Here is a 13,846-nt window from a genome sequence, read left to right on the forward strand (position 1 = left end):
CGCTTAGTTACCATGGCTTGCACCGGTGCTTGCGCTGGCGCAGTCGCTGGGACTAAGTTCGCAAATGGCACTACTACAGGCGCGTTAACTGGCGCGCTTGGCGCGGGAAAAGCGCGCGCAGGTAATAGGAACTGTGCAGCTGCAAAGACGTCCATGAACGGATATGGGTCGTGTGGATAGTGGTCGGGGAACTTGATCATAAGGCGCAAGCGAATTTGCGGCTGAGCATCTCTAGGGATTCCTTCCATGAATAAGCGGTCGCGTTCGGCCTTTCCAATACGGTCTTCATCCATAAGTGGCTGCATAACCTTCCTGAATGCGCGCAAGTAATTGCTTAGTTCGGTGCAAGAGGGCATAGGTTTGTTAGCGTATTCTCGCGTGATGGCGCGTAAGTCCACGAGTGCGTAGCGTCTCTTGCCATCCCATCCTGGATACATTACCTTCACCTCATCTAAGAAGGCGTCGTAATCGCTTACTGCCGCTTCAGGCATGCCTCCCCATAGTTCTCGATCATCGCGTTCAAGGTAGCGAATAATACCTTTGATGCGGTCGAGTCCTTGGAGTCCTGCTTCATCAGCGAGCTGCTCATATGCGTCAATGAACTCGGCGAGGTTGTCTGTAGTGCCAGTCAAACTTGGGCGCGTTCGTCGTGCCACGGATGGGCATTCTATAAGGCATTGAAGCGCGAGAAAGGCGCGCGCGCGAGGCGCGAGAAAGCGCGACTAAAATGGTTAGCTTGTGAAAATGCAAAGAGATTGACCTATATGTGCTAAATGGCGCTAGACGCGAAGATGTGCAGAACTAGATCTTGCTGACTGTTCCCCTCGCGGTGGGCTCCAGTTGAAGGTTCAACGATACAGCGAGGCACGAACAATGCTCCTGACTGTATCTATAATTGTTGTAAGGTCGTGCGTTGCCTAGTCTGCTATACTTGAGACGACAAGTGCGTTCGACCCTAAAGGGGAAGCGAGTGCAGCAAGGATCTAGAGGTATGCGCTGAAAGCGCTACTGGTTGGCCAATGCGAAGCGCGAGAAAGCGCAGGTGCGCGCAAGGCGCGGGAATGCGCGCGTGTATGGCGCGAAGCGTGGGAAAGCGTGCGCGTGTATACAGATATGAGAGAGAGTAAGAGTGAGTTTGCTTAAGTGATGATATGATGTAAGACAAGAGAAGGGAGATGCGAGGTGTAAACAAATAGATTTCTACTATGTTCTGCTAGGTGAATAGTGGGTAGTAACCAGTAAGTCCTCTGTCGTTCTGGTGGGAGAGTAAGTTTTTTGGGAGTCCCCCCAATAGTATGTACTGCTTGCGCTTAAGTATGGCGCCTAAGCGCTGTCATGCGGAGCCGAAGCGCTACCGAGTAAGGTATGTAAAGATATATGTAAGTAAGGGTCCATGATAAAAATAAAGATGGAACGATAAGCAAATGTGAGAAATGGAAATATACGCACTAGGGAACTTGGTGGACAGTGGATGGATGCTTCCGGATGGCTGGCGCTATAGGGCGCTCAAGCGCGGGAAAGCGCGCGCGCATATACATCGTGAAGCGCGGGAAAGGTACGCGCGCATGGCGCGCGTTGCGCGGGAAAGCTGCGCCTCATATAGAGATAGCTGCGGGTAGCACACAGAGTGATGCTACAAGTTCGTGCCATGTACTCCCCAGTGAAAACTGCCATATTGCACAATGAGAGGCATGAGTCTCTACAGCGCGAAGTACAACTATCCGAAAGTGACTCTACTAACTATGACTCGTAGCAGGGAAAGTGAAGTGAAGTGCGAGTATCTAGCGAGGCAGATCATATCCTATACTATAGCGTGAAAGTCCGGAAACTGCATAGGCGAAACTAGTAGTGAGATAAGACATCCGAAATGTAATAAGGCTCGAGGCGAGCCGCTACAGAGATATGCATGTAATATGGCACAAGGTGTGTTGTTATGCGTGTAACCGATGGGCCGACAACATATGTGCCCCTAGACATAATCAATAACAGATAACCAAGTGGAAAACACACCAGTGAAGTCAAACGGACACGGACGGGACATGGTATGGAGGATCAGAACTGTATACAGGCCTCGGAAATGGACAGATGACCTTCGGACGACTCAGACGAACACACGGAACTCTCAGAAGGTAAATGGAGTGTCGAGGAATGTGTATGTGGAATACCTATGAGTTTGGCAGGATACGAGCCCAACGCCGATCCGAGTGCTACACCGAATTTCGGGGTTCGGGGACCTGGAGCTCAGCAACCTTGTTGGGTGTCAGGGTATCCATAACATTGGAGATCACATGTGTCAGTGTTTCATGTTTCATGGTTCGTGGCTCGTGATTTGGGAATTGGGCGTCAGGGACTCGGTATTCAGAACAGTGTCGAGTCCTGAGTGACGAATCCCGAACCCCGAGCTCTGAGTCTCGAGTCCTGAACATTGGGTTTTGGGGTTTGGGACTCATGACTCAGGGTTCAGGGTTCGGGACTCGTGACTCGACACTGTTCTGAATACCGAGTCCCTGACGCCCAATTCCTGAATCACGAAACACGAACCATGAAACATGAAACACTGACACATGCGATCTCCAATGTTACGGATACCCTGACACCCGACAAGGTTGCTGAGCTCTGGGTCCCCGAACCCTGAAATTTGGGACTCAGGACCTGGGCTTCCAAGACTGGGACGTGAGATTTTTGAATGCCTATAATATTTTACATCTTGTATACAATGAAGACTGAATGGGACTACACTCCTTTGCCTCTCCTCAATTTCTCTAGCATGTCAGTGTACATCTTCACCTCTGCCATCTTGGCTTGGATGCCCTCATCTTGCTCCTCCATCAATGCTTCCATGCATTCTTTAATCCACCTCAGTCCCATCAGTGGTGGACTCGAAGTGTTTTTCAACTTCTCCGGAATAACCAAAGCATCATCCTCAACACCAAGCTAGAACAGATAAGTCATCAATCAAGGCAATTCAGCTAACATCTTACTGTCCAATACTGGTAGTGAGAGACGCAGGAAGCCATTATGTCATCCCAATGCCATGGTTGATCTGGGATTGTGGTGTTTCCCATCCACCATGGACATTTATATTTGAACACAATCTGGGACGGATGTCCTGCAATTGCCTCATCATCAAATGCAAGGAGGTGGAATGAAAAGACGTCGTCCGGAACTGTGTTCCAGGTTAGCATGGGATACAACTTAAGGATATAAGCGACCGGGACCGGAAGAACCGACACAATATTCTGTGAAGCGGAGTACTGCAGGAGTGGTGTGACAAAAGTCTGCTCAAATTCTTAGCATTGACCAACACAGTCATCAGGGCAGCGGTAACATACATTCATCTCCCATTGCAGCCTGGTGTAGGACTTGGAGTCCTTGTAGCCTCGTAGAGGCCATTTTTGCAGCGTCCCTTAGGTCCTCGCATAGCGCGCGTTATAGCTAATGCGGTGCGCACCATTTCCGTTATTGGCTGACGGCTGCGACTCGCGCGCGCGCTTCGGCTCGCATCCGCTTACCTTTGGCTCCGTTGCGCGTCCTTCCCATGTCCTTTCCATGTCCTCCACCGGTCCATTGGTGCATACTTATCTTAATCTGCATTAGACTGACTTTATTTCCGACGCTATCTCATTTATATTCTCATTACTTGCGTTATGGACCCTGTTTACATACTACCGCTACCTACTCAGCTCCGAACAGCGCTTCGCGCGCTCTCATATATACTTAGTACTTATGAGTTTTCATGTATCTACCTTTTCCCATGTCAAAATTACCACCAACTTGCACGCAACACTCGGACTGAAAATCAAAAACCTTCGGCATTCTACCGCATGCGTGCCTCCTACGGCCACATTAACGTTCGCATTCTACTTATCATTTATACTGACAAACACTCTCCTTGCTCCGCCGCCACGCCGCATCGCTTATGCATTCGCAAAACCTTTGCATTTCTCGTTTAGCTTGACCACGCGCTTCTGCGCCCCACCAAACTCTCGGCTATACCGCCGCGCATCGTAACGCGCTTTTCGGCGGCTCACTCGCACTCGCATCGCATCGGCGCAAATTCTCACGCTCTTCCACTCTCAGTTACCCTTACTAGTTTCCGAGTTTCCCCTCACATTTTATTCAGAGGAATCATTCTCAGTAGCAATCCCCTCGGGCCGAAATCTATACTCGCGTCCAGAGGTCTATTTGAGTTTTACCCCACTTCACCCTTTCTCCCCCTTTCACCCCTTCTCATCTAGCTATCATTCCTCACACACACCAGCTTTAAAATACTTGATCCAGTCAGAAGATAGAACATTGTTGGCAGCTTCTGTCCAATATTGAGAGATGCATACACGGATGCGCGATCCAGCCATTGCCAATGTGCAGGAAATAGTTGCAAGGCTCAGCTTCAGGGGTTGGTAATGGCTTCCGGCATTCAGAGTGCCAGAAGTGGATGCAGGAGTTGCAGGCATGGCTAATACAGGACTGTGGCGCTGGCAATGCAAGTGAAAGATGGTGAAGATGTGAAGATAAGAATCACTGATGGATGGATATGAAATTCAAACTCCGACATGGGCTGACCCAGACAATTCCTGGGACTCAATTATGTATGTGGAAAAAGGGACTTCATGAGAAAACAACATTCATTCATCTCCAGCCTCTATCAACACATTCTGTAGGTCTTGAAAAGCTGCCTGTGCATCCTGTGCAAGCAATGAATACATTTGGGATTGCCTTCCGGCATAGCATCCATGACCTGGAAGGCATTTCTCCAATGATTCCTGCATGTGGTTGCCCCATTGGGTTGCTTTCCACAAAAAGAAGTTACATGTCCAATCCATCTCCAATTTGACCAATATCATTTCTTCCCTCCATCAATCCCGTAGTGCCTTTGCCCACAGCCAATGGACTCGGTAAACTTGGGATGGGTCCCGTCACGTAACCGCAGGATATGACATGCAAGCAGGAACTCACATTCCTCATTCCATGATTGATCGGGACCCCTGAGGTTGACTTCAACAGACCAAAACCAAGCCAAAGATTCATTTCGTTGACCTTGGGCATTTGGGTCGCCCACTGCAGTGCTGATTTTGAGTTGCTCGCGAAGCAGGGGTTTGTATTTCTGAAGCTGGTCTTGCCCCGGCTCAAGTTTCATCATTTGCTTCCTGGTCTTTGTATATATGCTGGCATGGAGGGAGACTGCCTGCTGCACCAACATCACCTGGGACCAAGCTCGAGTTTTCAGGGCCTGGGATTTGGCCTGCCTAACAGTTGTTCGGAACAGGATGGCCTTGTTGCACAGGTAAATGTGGAGATTGTGAAGGGCATCATTGGCCTGCCCTTCACAAAGCGACATCTCCAGGGGAATCAGATCCTCTGCCATGCATCGTCTGCATCAATCGACCCCCAGGTTTGATGGCAATGGGATTACAGTGAGCTCGGGAGAGTTTGTCCATGTATGAGATGTCTCTGTGAAATCTGCCGGGTCATCATCGAGATCATCGAGAATGTCTACGTTCAAGTCGTCAGGTTCATCATCTGCATCAAATCCCTCCCTGAGATGTGTTAGAGCAGACCGAGTGAATCCATCTATCTGGCCTTGGAGCCGATTGTGTTGACGGGTGATGTCTAATCTCTGTGTCTCCATGGATCTTCTTCCGATTCTTCGGACCTCGATAAGCAATGCAATCTGAGCCTCTTCAATTGCCAACCCCATTGATATCCATGTCGCCACAGATCTGCGACAGGGTGCTGCATTGCGGGCGTTACCCTCCTCTAATAATCTAAGCTCGATCTCCTTTTTGCTCGGTGCTGAGTGCAATATTAATTTGGACCTCGATGGAGATAATGGAACTCAATGTACCCTTTTTTATATTGATCTCATATTCATCCATCGCCGCAGGATCATTCAATCTGCTTGACTGAGCTATCCTCTCCCTGGCTAACCATTCTGTCTTCAAATGTGCGGGTGCTGCTTCATTGAGTCTGTCGAATGCCTTTCCACTTTCCGAGATGCCATTCCTCGCCAGCTTGTATTTCCGGCATAGAGTCCTTTTCATGCGAATCATCTTGCAGAAATTGGAGTCATTCATCTGATAATCAAGGCATTCCTTTCGGTGCGGAGATGACATTCCCCGAGCAGCAGGGGAAATCAGATTGAGCTGTGCCCATAGCATCTCCATGATCTCTCCATCAATCCAACCAATGCCTTCAATAAAGTTAGACGCATATTGGACATAGCAGCTGTCCTGATGGCCATGAACATGCCACAACCCAATTCCGGGAATGATGGTTAGTTGTGGTGCCATTTCTAGAAATTGACTTCGATCCACCCGAACCCGAAAGTGTTTGTTGTATTGACAGTTGATATCGTAGAAGGTGACGGCCCTGGTGATGCCTTCCATGTTGTGCTGGGAAGCCTCGCAAAGGGTATAGTCCATGTTCATTTGTCTGCAAGTGACGCATGGTTAACTCGTGAATGTGGAATGGTGCATGTGGCTTGCCTTTTGCCTTTCTGAAAATCCACCATGGAGTGAGGGACAAAGCAACCATGTCGGACACAGGCAACTCCCCCGATACCAGTGGACTCCAGCTTGTGCCGAGCAGCATTAGCTTGATTTACTGCCTGGTGGTTGTTGCAGCTTGATTTTTCCACTGTGTCAGCAGCCTCTGCCAGATGCATTTTATACCTGTCCTTTCCTACCATGAATCCAAGCCCATCGGACAGCCAAACTTCATTGAATAGCTTAATGGGATGCAGATGTTCGGCTTTGAAATTTCCGTCCATCACAAATGACCGGGTGTATTTCCAGCTTGGAGCGCTCATATTATTGTGGAGGCCACATTGGTTGCGAACAGGACTCACTCATCAAGCGATTCATCCTCTGACAACAGCACATTAATACCAGGCTGAGGACATGTGGGGCAAAATAATGCGAGTTCTCCTGTGCTCGGGTTATCAGAATGATGGCCAAAGCCATGCCATCTCATTGTCTTCAACTGCCTCCACTGTCAAGCGACCCTCATGAGCTCTCTGTATCGGTCCTTGCCATGTGCTTTGTCAATATGATGTCCAGTAGATGAAGAGGGTAAGGCATTACCGGAACAAGGTGTGGAAACATGCTCGAGGGTCATTCGCCAGAGCTTGCTGTAATAGTTCATCGCCGAGGTGCCACATTCAAGGCTGTCCAGTAGAAAATTATTGAGCACTCTGAAGGTGAACACAGTCTTCGGCCTGTTGAAAGATGCAGGGAAAAATCTGTGTCGAAACATTTGAATGTCCGGACTCATGGCATTCGGACAATCACAGCATCAACCTCCAGGCGATGAACTCCGGACTTGTTGACGATGACCATGGTGTTTTCCTTCAGCTGGAACTCAGGTCCAGACACAAATGGCAGATCTTCAGGCTCGAGCAGGTCTTCAGGTTCATCTTCTTCGAACAAGTTCCACCGATCTGTGACCGCTGGACATTGTTTGCCATCATGGCCAAGGTGTATGATGAGTCCCACATGAGCGAGACAACTCCGCTCGAAGAATCGCCCATTCCATTGACTTATCCAGTGGAAAGGATTGCTATGATGTTGACTCCTGCAACAGCCCGTGCAATAGAGTGGCTCGCCAAGACAATCTTGACATTTGTACACCCCATCCTGTTTGCAGATGATGCATCTCCTGTCTTCTGGTGGAGCTTTTCGATCAAGGAGGTGATGTAGATATGATTCCTGCCTTGGCAGCCATTGCCTGAGGTAGTCATTTTGACTCTGTATTTTTGAATGCTTAGCCATAGTTTGAATGACACTCCAACATTGTACATGAACTTGCCATGGTTTTTGAAAGTTGCAAAGGCTCAAATGAGCCTTGATCCTGCTTGTAAGTATTGTCAGGAAAGTCTTCCCAAGGAGGTGGTGCTTCAACAGGCTGAATTGTTGGTGATTCTGGGGGAGAGCTAGGCATGGACCTGTAGGCATGTCAGCCTTGTGCTTGCAAGTGGGACCTTGACCCAAGTCTTCCTACCTTTGCTGCCCCTTGCTTCCACCCTGTGAGATTTTTGCACTGGGGTGCATCTACCTATCTTCATCTTGTTTACTAATGTTGCAAGCAAGGCATCAGCTCAAGTGTAATGAATTGTTATTGCAATATGATGCTGTGCAGTCCTGTTGGCTCATTACAAATTTATTTCCATTAATGGCTTCGCGTCCAATATGGGCCGATTAACTGATCATTAGGCTTTGCTCAAAGTTCAACTTCGCACAATTCATTAATACTTCCACCTTGCAAATCCTCAGCCCGTTCTGCATTCTGATTCACTATGGCAAGAACAGGTCATTCCACCAACATGACTTCCGGAAGACACAGGGCGCATCAACCACAGTCGCAGAAGCTCACGGACAAGGAGATTTTGGAGTTGAAGAACTACCTTCCTGAGTGGACTGCAGCCAAAAGGAGTGAGAAGTGAGGGATTTTCACTGCCATAGCAAGGGTGGCCAGGTTGTTTGCTCCTAAGGTGGACCAAAAACAATGGAAAAAGAGGAAGCAGGTGATGCTTCTTTGTTGTGTTGAAAAACTAAATTTTCAACATCACATTCTTTCATCAACTCTTAGGTGTACAAGACTTGGTTGTTCAACAACAAGAAAAAGAAGGAAAGGAAGGACACCATCAAGTATGGGAGGAAATGGATGCCCAGGATGGTGGTCTACCAGCAGAAATGCGAAGAGGTACTGAAGAGGATTGAGGATGAGTCCAGGGTAAAGCCAGGAGATTCTGGTATGTTCAAACATTATCAGGCGGTGGTGAAGAGAGTCATGGCTGAATTGGACGACGACAAGTTGGAGAAGGCGAAAGAAACAGTGGAAGAGTGGTCCAACAACTGTCCGCCTCTGGAGATACAAGCACAAGTCACTCGTAAGAAGGGTCCGGCATATATGGAGCACTTTTCGAATGAGATGTGGAGGCAATGTGGGATGAGAGTTTTTGTGATGTCAGCTTGGAAGAATGAAAAGGGAGAGGTGCTGTTCGGGATGTGAGTACATTTACCCATTGACACAGATCTTTCATCTCAAAATATTCATGCAGGCATGATGATAATGAGGCCTTAGGAGATGGGGACAGCTTCATGAAGATAAGGACTGGGAGGACATTGAGCCAGTGTGGCAGGAGTATGTGCAGGAACAGTTCGGTGAGTGTTTGAACCATGTATACCAGATTGAACATGTTGAGCATCATGATGATAGGTGCCGGGGCACGGGATGGAGGACGTCAGGTCAAGGGAGGTCGAAAAAGAATTCGAAAACCAGCTTTTGAACTCAAAATGGACGGGGAAGGTATGCCATTCCTTCCTGACATCACAGACACGAAACTTGAGGAGAAGAAGGCCATAGTGAGGGCCTTCCTTACATTGCACTATCGTGAGTTTCTCGTTGCATCATCCGACAAATTGTTCAATGCATGGATACAGGGATATGTTCCAGGAAGGACAAGGCGGTTGTGCCATGGAGTGCCATCATACAAAGTCAGGATGACTTCGTGGCCCGGACGTATCTTCCAGTGGATGTTGACTTGAAGGAGCCTTCCAAGCTGCAAAATTGAGACATGACTGCCTTGCTCCATTTTTGGCGTGCTTGGCAGGAAACAGGCGAAGGTCTCACATTTCTGTTCAAAGCATGGAAGAACAAAGATGGGGACATGGTACCATCTGTCATATCCGGCAAGTCGCCCTCTCCTCAGACTCGTATAGTGAGAAAGCAGCAGATGGTTACCATCCGAAGGCCTCGGGATTCGTCGACAGAAGCCGAGAGTGATAAGAAGAGTGCCACTCATCATATGGAGGATGATGTGGATGATGACTTGGCTGACGGGAGACATCTGCTGAAGAAACCCAGGACAGGAGGTCCTACACCCAAAGGGATGGCAGTCCCACGTGCAATTCCAAAGCCTCACCCAGCCAAACCAGCCAAAAAAGGTGCATTACTGACATCACAAATGGGCGACCTCCTTGCTGGGTTAACTGAAGATGCAACCGGCGAGGTTAGAGATGATGTTGAAATGGAAGAGAGTATCACGCTGCCAGCACCAAAAAGGAGGCGGGGCAAGAAAGTCACGGTTGAACCATCCACGAGGACGACCCGGAGTAAGTTGCAAATGCCAGTAGACAGTACACCTAGAGTAACCAGAGCACGGGGATGCACTTAATGTAGATATATCTTCCTGCCCTCATGTGTACTGTCATATGTGTTATTGTGTATATGTCAAAGTACCAACGACCGAATCCCAAATCCCAAATATCGAGTACCAAGGCCCGAGTACCGAACCCTGAGTACTGAACCCCAAGTACCGAACCACGAGTACCGAGTACCGAGCACCGAACACCAGGCACCAAGTACTGAGTAGGTAAAGTATACTGCAATGTGTCTACTATCAGACATTGATTGATATTTACATGTTACTTGAGTCCTCAAAGAAGTCAATGAGGGTATCTAATATCTTCAGCATTTCGGAGGTTGACTCCCTTACCCTTTGCATCCTCCGGAGTTTGTTGCATGTTTCAGCCCATGCCATCCTGAATGGTCTGTCAGCCTCAAGAAGTTGTGCTACTGTAGGGTCAGGAAGATATCCATGACGCTGTTGGTAATCACCCAGGCGATCTACAATTGTTTGAACTTGCAGAAAATTAGCAGAGATAAATAATCAACTGTTGTATACTTACTTTTGGTTTGATCATAAGATCCGATTGGCATGAACTCCCTAACCATGGCACTCAGTGCTTCATTGTTGAGTGCCAGCTCAGGCGATTGACATTCGGGAGTTGCTGAATTCGCTTGGGAGATAACATGAATAGAACACATGACATGATATGAATACATGTACAAGGTATGGGTGCCTCTGGTACAGCCGGACTGGCCAGATGAGGTTCAGGAGTCGATTTATTCACTTGGGAAATGCCATGAAAAATGAACATGAGATGGAAAGAATAAACTCACCAGTCATTGGTAAATCAGGTACAGCCGGAGCATCATCAGACTCAATCAAGGTATCCTCCAGACCACATCTATAACATGTCCGATCAATTGAATGAAATCACAAAAACAAAACATACCAAGGGACATCCAGGACTTGGAGGACTCATCCACATCCATTGAGGTGCATTCAGTGACCGGAGGGTCATGAAATCTGACCCCAGGTTGAGAGCTCATGATATCTGATGAGCTGATGAACTGATTGATAACTGATAACTTTGAAGTTCAACACATGGCCGGTGATTGCCGAAAGTTGAACCACAATCAAACAAAGACAAACAATCAACGATTTTCAACATTGTCCTTCAATTGTATTGTTTCTTTGAAACTTCATCCTAGTGATAAAAGATTTCACCCTGCTTTCGACATTCTCACTCAATCCAAATGTCTACTCCAGTTCAATCCTCATTGGCCGGCCTCAAGGCATCCACTGCTCAGCTTGTGGGCATCATTGCCGGCGCTCGGCACATCCCGGCCGGCACAGTGGACGTCCACCTTGCTCTGACAAAACAGGTCACCACTCTTTTGGTAAGTAGCACTCATTAAATTATTTTACCATTAATGTTTCTAATATCCGGGTAGGGTGACATCATCCAGGCGCAGGAGAAAGGGGATTACATCCCTGGCATTGTGGCTTCCTGTTCTAAGGAGCTGATGAGGGTGCATTCCAGCACTCCCCGGGTGTTGCCCGACTGGCACAGCATTGGCCATAATGACCCCCAGGTGTCGAGACACGCCTGGCACAAGCAGGTTCATGCCTGGGAGGCGTTGGGTGACAATTCCTGTGATCTCCCTGTTGTTCCTAATCCTTCCACTGGCCCACTGACTGTCAACCTTCCGTCTCCACCTGTCCCTTCCCCTGCACCTGTCCTTCCCTCCCCTCCCGTCATCGCTGGCAACATCGCTGGTTCATCCGGCGAGACGACCTCCGAGTTCCAGGACAAAGGAAAAGGTAAGGTGGTTGCTGTTGACCTTGAGCCGGAAGTCGGAGGGAGCAGCAAGAGGAAGTCTCCCATGATTTCTGGACACTCCTCCCAACCTCTGAAGTCAGCGATGAAGGGTCGCAAGTGCGTCAAGTCAACTCGACTCGCCAAGTCGAAGCCGTTTGTGGAGTTGGAAGATGATGAAGAAACAATTGTTCAGGTATGTGGTCTGGCTCATTTGTGTCATGCTCTCAATTTGTTGCAGCTGATTTTGCGTGGAGTGCCGGAGGTCGTCCTTCCCCAGCTCTCCACCATTGTTGTAAGGACGCCCCAGTTGCCTCGGTCACCTGGTTCCCCCAAGAAGCAATCATTTGGGCCTGCTTCAGTAAGTCTGATTTATTTGTCCGGAACTCAAATATATGCTCATGCGTCCACAGCTGACTGCCGGCAGTCGTCCGGAGGTCATGGTGAGTCTTTTGGACATGTCCGGAACTCACATGTATCATTTTCACTCATGCCAATTGCATTAGACATCTCCCATCAGTCGACTGGAGGCTCCAGTAAGTCTTAGCAGTTCGCCCAGAACTCACATTTATACTAACAATTTATCAGGCAACCTCCGGCAGTTGTCCAGAAGTCGTCAAGTCCTCTGATGGTACTTCCAGCACTTCGGATGGTGAACCCCTGGCCAATCCCACATTTGATATCACCATTTCCGGCCCAGTGAGTACTCCATTTAATTCCCCTTAGTCCATCCACTAACGGATCCCACAGAACAACCCCTGCCATTATTGCATAAAGGAGGATTGGCCCTGCGCAACTCATTTGGACAAGAGGTCCGGCCACTGTTACGTCGACTGTAGGTCGGCGTAGTGGGAACTAGGATAGTTCTTCTCAGCGACGAGTCGAGTGACTCTACTGAAGCTGAGCGTGGTCTAGCCTTGACGGAACGTCAAGGATTCCTCCGGCGATCTCGGTAAGACGGCGCTCGTCGAGATGCAGGGCTAGCGGATACGTGCAAAGTCGTACGGGGACGACGATGAAGTGCGGTCTCACACAAGGAAGCTTGTTAGGCTTAGATGAGCAAGTTCTTGGTAGAACCTAGTAGATTAAAGTGAAGTATAATCTACAACAATGTGTCTACTTATACATAGTATAAGTAAGTGTTCAAGCTCAGTCTGTAATCTATAGTATATCGGTAATCTAAGATAACCAGACATGAGGAGAGATAGTATACATGAGGCTTAACCTCTGATCATACATGCAGCGCCAAGTGCAGCTGCGCATAGGTACAGGAAGCGCCAAGCGCTCCGGGTCTTCATACATGAGGCGCCAAGGGCGCTCCGGATCTTCATGAAGCGACATGCTGTATACATGCGCTGATCTAGGGTGTCCAAGAGGCGTACAGCCTCCATGGAACAGGTACAAGGCCGTCTAGGCCAGGGGCGGGGTCATAGCATCAGGCGGGGTCATAGCGCCATGAGGCGGGGTCATAGCGGTCCAGACCGCTGTCTTTCTAGGCGTAGGCGGCGCACCGCCGCGCGGGGAGTCTAGCAGAGCGGGGGCAGGCGTAGGGAGAGCTGGGGCTCTAGTAGGTGTTACAGATCCCTGTAACAGCCACCCCTGCTTGTCTTGCATCCACTGCTCCACCAAGAAGATCAAATGCAACCCTGCATCTCTGGGATCCCAGCCCAAACGCACCCGAGGGAAGTCTACCACCGGTCGGACGCGTTCCAAGACACCTGCCCCTGCTCCATCCAATGCTCCATCTCCCTCGCAGTCAAGGGCCCGAACTCGTAGTCAATCTCATGGCCCATCCCGCACTCCGGCCATCCCTGCTGCGACTACACCCCAGGTGCAGTCACGTGGTCGCAGCAAGACCATCACTGCCAAGAAGACACCTGCACCTGCACCTGCACCTGCGC

The 13,846-nt window shown here is 49.0% G+C and overlaps 5 protein-coding genes across 5 annotated transcripts; 3 read left to right on the top strand and 2 right to left on the bottom strand.

The window, feature by feature from the left end:
• Positions 1-4,625: 4,625 nt before the first annotated feature.
• On the bottom strand, positions 4,626-6,422 carry F5147DRAFT_650902 (uncharacterized protein; the record flags this gene model as incomplete). Its single annotated transcript, XM_041433476.1, has 4 exons — positions 4,626-4,789; positions 4,957-5,272; positions 5,414-5,793; positions 5,846-6,422. The coding sequence occupies 4 exons, from the start codon at positions 6,420-6,422 to the stop codon at positions 4,626-4,628; spliced, it is 1,437 nt and encodes a 478-aa protein (XP_041295183.1).
• A 2-nt stretch (positions 6,423-6,424) lies between these two features.
• Positions 6,425-7,272, bottom strand: F5147DRAFT_744554 (uncharacterized protein; the record flags this gene model as incomplete). The annotated part of the gene is made up of 3 exons (XM_041439680.1): positions 6,425-6,794; positions 6,872-6,990; positions 7,102-7,272. 3 exons carry the CDS (start codon positions 7,270-7,272, stop codon positions 6,425-6,427), a joined length of 660 nt encoding a protein of 219 aa, XP_041295184.1.
• A 35-nt stretch (positions 7,273-7,307) lies between these two features.
• Positions 7,308-7,697, top strand: F5147DRAFT_771317 (uncharacterized protein; the record flags this gene model as incomplete). Its single annotated transcript, XM_041441222.1, has 1 exon — positions 7,308-7,697. One exon carries the CDS (start codon positions 7,308-7,310, stop codon positions 7,695-7,697), a length of 390 nt encoding a protein of 129 aa, XP_041295185.1.
• Positions 7,698-8,718: 1,021 nt separating this feature from the next.
• Positions 8,719-8,994, top strand: F5147DRAFT_546986 (uncharacterized protein; the record flags this gene model as incomplete). The annotated part of the gene is made up of 1 exon (XM_041430337.1): positions 8,719-8,994. A coding segment is annotated over one exon (276 nt), but the record flags the coding sequence as incomplete, so codon positions are not given.
• A 2,388-nt stretch (positions 8,995-11,382) lies between these two features.
• Positions 11,383-13,026, top strand: F5147DRAFT_650904 (uncharacterized protein; the record flags this gene model as incomplete). Its single annotated transcript, XM_041433477.1, has 8 exons — positions 11,383-11,526; positions 11,581-12,141; positions 12,187-12,306; positions 12,359-12,388; positions 12,452-12,481; positions 12,534-12,644; positions 12,785-12,897; positions 12,924-13,026. 8 exons carry the CDS (start codon positions 11,383-11,385, stop codon positions 13,024-13,026), a joined length of 1,212 nt encoding a protein of 403 aa, XP_041295187.1.
• Positions 13,027-13,846: the final 820 nt, after the last annotated feature.

The sequence above is a fragment of the Suillus discolor genome, assembly GCF_016758755.1.
Source record: "Suillus discolor strain FC423 chromosome Unknown F5147scaffold_15, whole genome shotgun sequence".
NCBI lineage: Eukaryota > Fungi > Basidiomycota > Agaricomycetes > Boletales > Suillaceae > Suillus > Suillus discolor.